The 5852-nt window shown below is 32.6% G+C and overlaps 1 protein-coding gene across 1 annotated transcript; it reads left to right on the forward strand.

The window, feature by feature from the left end:
* The first annotated feature begins 78 nt into the window (after nucleotides 1–78).
* Nucleotides 79–4158, forward strand: LOC139519574 (uncharacterized). The gene is made up of 5 exons (XM_071311741.1): nucleotides 79–213; nucleotides 574–657; nucleotides 1158–2093; nucleotides 3410–3463; nucleotides 4042–4158. Exons 2-5 carry the CDS (start codon nucleotides 579–581, stop codon nucleotides 4053–4055), a joined length of 1083 nt encoding a protein of 360 aa, XP_071167842.1. The 5' UTR covers nucleotides 79–213; nucleotides 574–578; the 3' UTR covers nucleotides 4056–4158.
* Nucleotides 4159–5852: the final 1694 nt, after the last annotated feature.

Here is a 5852-nt window from a genome sequence, read left to right on the forward strand (position 1 = left end):
CAACCTAGCGTTCAGAAAAGGGAACTATAAGTGTACTAAATTACAAATTTTATTGAGAAAAATCAATGTATGTATACAACGGTCAAATTTAATGCTAGTGCAGTAAAGCGGAAAGCACGTACACTCGGTGATATAAAAGAGGACAATTTCTTATCTTTTCCACATACCATTTGTACAACACTTTTTCAAAGGCACCAAGAGAAAGAAGAGCAGGTATAACAATTTTAAACTAAATAGTTAAAAACATTTAGAAAATTTCTTTACATTTATAAAAAATCGTTTTATAGTTCCAATTGATATGAACGTCCGGTTTCATATAGTTGTTAACTAACTTTAATCTCATTTGTTCACTGGTGTATACTTGCCTCATTGACAATCATACCGACTTTTCTTTTTTCTTTAATAATCATACTTTGCAAGAAGCTTCTTTATTCTAATGCATCTTGAATTCCAGTTGATACCAACAATTATTCAAACCTTTTTAAATGCATTTTGAAGTACTAGTACATTTGATTAAAACAATTATTTATACTTTTTGTCAGATATCCCTTAAAAGATTTGAATCTATTTCAGGAAGGATGAATACTTTTGTAACCGTACTCCTAGTGTCCGTTGCCTTTGCACATGCTGTACCCCAATATGGCGGCGGCAGGGGAGGTAAGTTGTTTTGATTTAAATAATATGATTTCGCTCTATTTCACCAAACAAAGGACAAATTCAAAAGGGATTACACTCAATCATTTTTTTTGGCAATTATTCTATTTATTCTAATTTGTTTAAATATTAAGTATTTTGGTGATTTATAATTAGTTCATGGAAAAGACATTAAAAAAATAATAATATTGATTTGTGATGAACTGAAATTTTATTATTTTGGGATAAAATTGCATGAAAGTGGAACATAAGTCTCTGATACTACATATAAATAACGATCTTTCTTATAAAATGAGAAATGATTTTAGATTACAATAATCATCTAAAATATAATCAGAAAAAGGATCATCATAGTAGTATGGCACTTATTTTATTTACAATATCGATAACAAAAGGCAATAAGAATGAAAGTTTATAGAAAAATGACTAGAAAATCAGAAAAATTCCCTAAACAACAAAATTTGTTTTTCTATCATTTAATATAGCTGTATGAATTATTTCAGTAGGTGGATCTATCAGTGGATCAATTGATGGATCTATTGGCGGAAATGTTGGAGGTGGCTTCGGAAGTGGACTTTCTAGTTCTCTCCGTGGTGCTCTTAGCGGAAACTTGGGTGGTGGCATTGGAAGCGGAATTGGCGGCGTAGATGTATCTAACTCTCTCAATGCTGCTCTTAGTGGAAATTTGGGAGGTAGTCTAGGAGGTGGGTTCGGCGGCAGTGGACTGTCTAGTTCACTCAACGCTGCTTTAAGTGGAAACTTGGGCGGAGGCATTGGAGGTGGTCTTGGAGGCAGTGGAATATCTAATTCTCTTGCTGGTGCTCTAAGCGGAAATTTGGGAGGTAGTCTAGGAGGTGGGCGCGGCGGTAGTGGACTATCTAGTTCTCTCAACGCTGCTTTAAGCGGAAATTTGGGAGGTAGTCTAGGAAGCGGTATTGGCGGCAGTGGCATTTCAGGTTCTCTGGCTGGTGCTCTTAGCGGAAATTTGGGAGGTGGAACTAGTGGTGTTGGTGCCGGAAGATCTATCTCCATCAGCATTAGTGCATACCTTAGATTGATTTCCTACATCTCTGCTCTTCAACAAACCATCTCTGCCAATACCTTAGCAGCAAGTTTGAGCGGTGGAATCAGTGGAGGAATTGGTGGTGGAGTAGGAGGTGGATTAACTGGTGGTGCTGGATCTAATTTTGCTGGACAATTTGACGGTGGATTTGCTGGTTCTGTTGGCAGATCTGGATCCGGAACTGGAGTAGGAAGCAGCGGATTTGCTGGACAATTCGGAAGTGGATTTAGTGCACAAAGTGGAAATATCGGAGGTATGGGAGGAGCCGGCGGTTTGAGTGGAGGACTTTCCGGAGGATTAAGTGGTGGAATTTCCAGTGGTCTAGGAGGTGGTATTGGAGGTGGTGCAGGAGGAATCAGCAGTGCTAGCCTTCAAGGTCAGTATTCTATGTAAAAAAGTTAAACAAGTTTAACCAGGAATTCTTAAATATGAAATTTTGCGATACTTAATACGTATGAAGGAACGATATTAGAAAAGATAAACAAAATTTTTTATTACGTGCTGTAAATAACATTAATCATTTAATAAATATCGACTGAATATATCAATATATTTATCATATACTTAGACTAAATAACATATGATTTTTACTGTATGATAATAGCATTAAATCAACGTAAATTCCATATTTTTCGAATTGGTGCTTAGCGGGCTGATATGAAAAGTTTATCACATGCTTCGAGTGTTATCACATGCCTTTCTGTAACGTTATCGCATGGCATTCCGGTGATACTCGGCAAATTCCGGAAAATATACCTCAATGCTACATTTTCATTAAAAAAACCTTACAAAGTAGTGTACAATCTCAATTTTATTAACAAAACAATTATTTGGATACTGGAAAGTATATTTTGTAAAATAATAATAATAAAAAAAAATCAAATTATTAAATAAATGCGTTTTTTTTTTTAAAGTTTCAAACATAAATTAGAAAGTTACGTTAAAAAAGTTTACTTTTTCAAACAGTGTTCATTATGTATATTTTTGAATCATTTCTTTTGTCGTTTCGTCCATATTAAAATGTTGAGGCATCTGATAGTAAGATTTCATATCGAATGTACTAAATTTGGGATCCGACGTCCGTGAACTTTTCACTCTTTAAACTTCTATTTGGGAACCACGTAAAAGGATCAATATATCAATCTGTTATTTTTCTCCATTGTTGAAGCATATGATAAAAAGATCATAACATGTCATTTTTCATATCGCATGTATTATCAGCCCTCGGTCAATATCAGCCCTCGAGCCATGCGGCTCTTGGGCTGATATTGAACCTAGGGCTGATAATACATGCGATATGAAAAATGCCATGTAATAATCTGATAGTATTATGAATTAACTATATAATTATGTATCACAATATATACTTGGTGTATTTTCAGATGAAATAAAAATAAATTACAAAAAAAATATCGACTGAAGATAGAGTACGATTTCCCTCGTTCTTTTTTTCCTTATTTTTACAGTGATGGGGGGTTGGGGTGCAGTTCAACCATGCGAATGCCTTGAATCGGACGCCATTGATAATTCTTCTGTAGACGAACGTTAGCACTGGCGTAACTAATAATGAACCTGGAATGTGTAACCAATGATCTGCTGTTTGCCACAGTTTTTCCCATTGAGTAAAATTACTCGTTGTTGTGTTTCTATTATTCTTTTTAACTTCATCTATAATCTTTATGTCGTTTTCAGCTGCTCTTCAAGGAAGTGTAAGCAGTGGATTCGGAGGCAGATCTGTTGGAAAAGGTAAGCTTTCAACAAAGTTTAAACTATAACAAGATATATAGATATAAGGATTTAAATTTTAATCAGACATAGTAACATGCACAGTGTACTCGATGGTTAGGTCCAATTTACCATTATAATTTTATTTGTAGTCATTAAGAAAAACACGAAAATTATTAAAACCTATATACAATTCAAATATCAAACAGTCTTTTTAATTTACTCCAAACTTATTCAGAAATTTTTCATATTTTCAAAGATAATGGAATGTTGTGAAATGTTGATATAAAAACAATGGACCTGAAAGACATCTCATCAAGAAAGTTTACAAAGTGCTTTGCATATTATTGTATATAAACATTCACATATAAAAACAACAAAAATAAAAAAATGTATAATTATTTGAAATTGTACACATAATAGAGATACCAAACTAATAAGTAAACGTATGATTTGAAAATAACTTATCAGGGATAAAAAAAAAAGTGATAAGTAAAGTTTTATCAAGTGTAATCGATGTTTATTTTTGTTAAAAGTGTATGCAAAATATAATGTATTTTTCAATTAGATATACTAATATATACCATTTCTTTTTGTAGGATCAGCATACTAAATAACATATGTATATTTATTTGACGCCTGAAGTCGATGAACGAACAACTCCATTTCTCTTTTGTTGTATTTACTTGGTATTAGAATAAACATTGTCATCAGAATTAATTGTGTTTGGTAGTTTGTTTCCCCTCATAATAAAAGTAATAACAAAATACAACACATAACCAACCAAAATCATTTTAGTCCTCGTTTGAGTTATTTTGATTTTCAAAAAATATGTTCAATGAATTTTATCCTACTTTTTTTTATTTCATACAACAAAACAATTAAGTGTGGAGAAATATATACTCTCAATAACGAAGAGAAAAATGAGAATACCACAAAGGAATAGAAAATAGAAAAAAAATTAGTCTTTCAGTTTATTATGATATATAGCGTAACAATCCGTTATGATTCAAAATCAGCGATCTCTTTTGATTAAGACATTATAGGTTCGACACAAAAAATTGCATTTGTGTACATATGTATTTAGAAAATCGGAATACTTTACAGACCTCTAACTATCTGTATGCATTGTTTTATGTATTTTGCAAAATGTGATATTGTGCAAAAGCGGTTACTAAAACTTTATTGTCACTTAAATAGTCAAGGCTACAGCGAACTACATTTACATTATACGATGATGACTGATGTACCCATATTTTGACTATTTTATTTATTGTGTCTGTTTATTTAAAGCATCAATGTAAATATAACGGAATTTGATGAGACTGCCATTAAAGTGAGAGGGTTAGCGCTATAGAACCAGGTTTAATCCACCATTTTCCACATTTGAAAATGTCTGTACCATGTCAGGAATATGACAGTTCTTGTCCATTCGTTTTTGATACGTTTTGTTATTTGATTTTGCCATGTGATTATGGACTTTCCGAATTGATTTACCTCTTAGTTCAGTATTTTTGTGATTTTTATTTTTTATAGAAGTGTCTTTCGTTATTACATTAGCCGAGATGAACATTCACAAAATAAACAGAAAAAGGTCAACAGAAAGAGAAAAAAAACACTTAAAACTATCAAGATTTTCTCTGAGTACAAAAGCCTTACACACTTTGCTATTGAGAACTGGTTTTTCCTCTGACCCAAGCTCTTGACAAAGTTATGGATCGATGTCTGACTTGGAATCTAATGCTTTACATTTCCAAACTTATTCGGTTTTCAATAGCATGTGGCAACTAGTCGTCCCAATAAATCTCCCAGGAATAAAGCCTGTTTGGTCAAAATAAATACATGTGATTGATTACTTCCTGTTTCTGAACGACAGACATTTCCCCTATTTTATTGACCTGAAGACAAGTTATCAATGTCTATCCAAAACATTTTGAAAAGTTCTCCTGTGAAGCCATCTGAACACGGACTTTTATTATTTTTCATCCTTTTCAATGCTTGTGATATTTCAGTTAAGGTAATATTACCTTCTAGTGAATCCTTTTTACTATATTTTAATTTAGGTGTTAGAAATGGTATTTTCCCCGATACATTGACTTCTTTTCAACACTCTTGTCTTCTGTAAAGCTTCTCCAAAAATAATTGTGTTTGCTTCAAGATTTCTTTATTAATTTTATTTACAAAAGTTTGGGTTTATAGATTACAAAAACAGATAGTTGGTCTCTATCCCTTTTCAATCCACTGGGTTCTTGACCGAGCATATTGGCCTTTAACCTTGTTTTGCCGCAAAATTCTAAGTTCAATTTTTTCAATCTCAACTACATTTGTATTGTCCTCAGTGATTGCATTTTTAGTTTTTTTTTCTTTTTTTCTGTAAGCTTCTTTTCCCATTTTACACTTTCCCTTTTTA

This window comes from Mytilus edulis, chromosome 4 (genome assembly GCF_963676685.1).
Source record: "Mytilus edulis chromosome 4, xbMytEdul2.2, whole genome shotgun sequence".
NCBI lineage: Eukaryota > Metazoa > Mollusca > Bivalvia > Mytilida > Mytilidae > Mytilus > Mytilus edulis.

What these genes read in the sequence shown, in the direction of transcription:
- LOC139519574 (XM_071311741.1), top strand. Translation starts at nt 579, where the DNA reads ATGAATACTTTTGTAACCGTACTCCTAGTGTCCGTTGCCTTTGCACAT. An exon ending in ATATGGCGGCGGCAGGGGAG is followed by an intron (nt 658 to 1,157) that starts GTAAGTTGTTTT and finishes GAATTATTTCAG; the next exon opens with TAGGTGGATCTATCAGTGGA. An exon ending in CAGCAGTGCTAGCCTTCAAG is followed by an intron (nt 2,094 to 3,409) that starts GTCAGTATTCTA and finishes TGTCGTTTTCAG; the next exon opens with CTGCTCTTCAAGGAAGTGTA.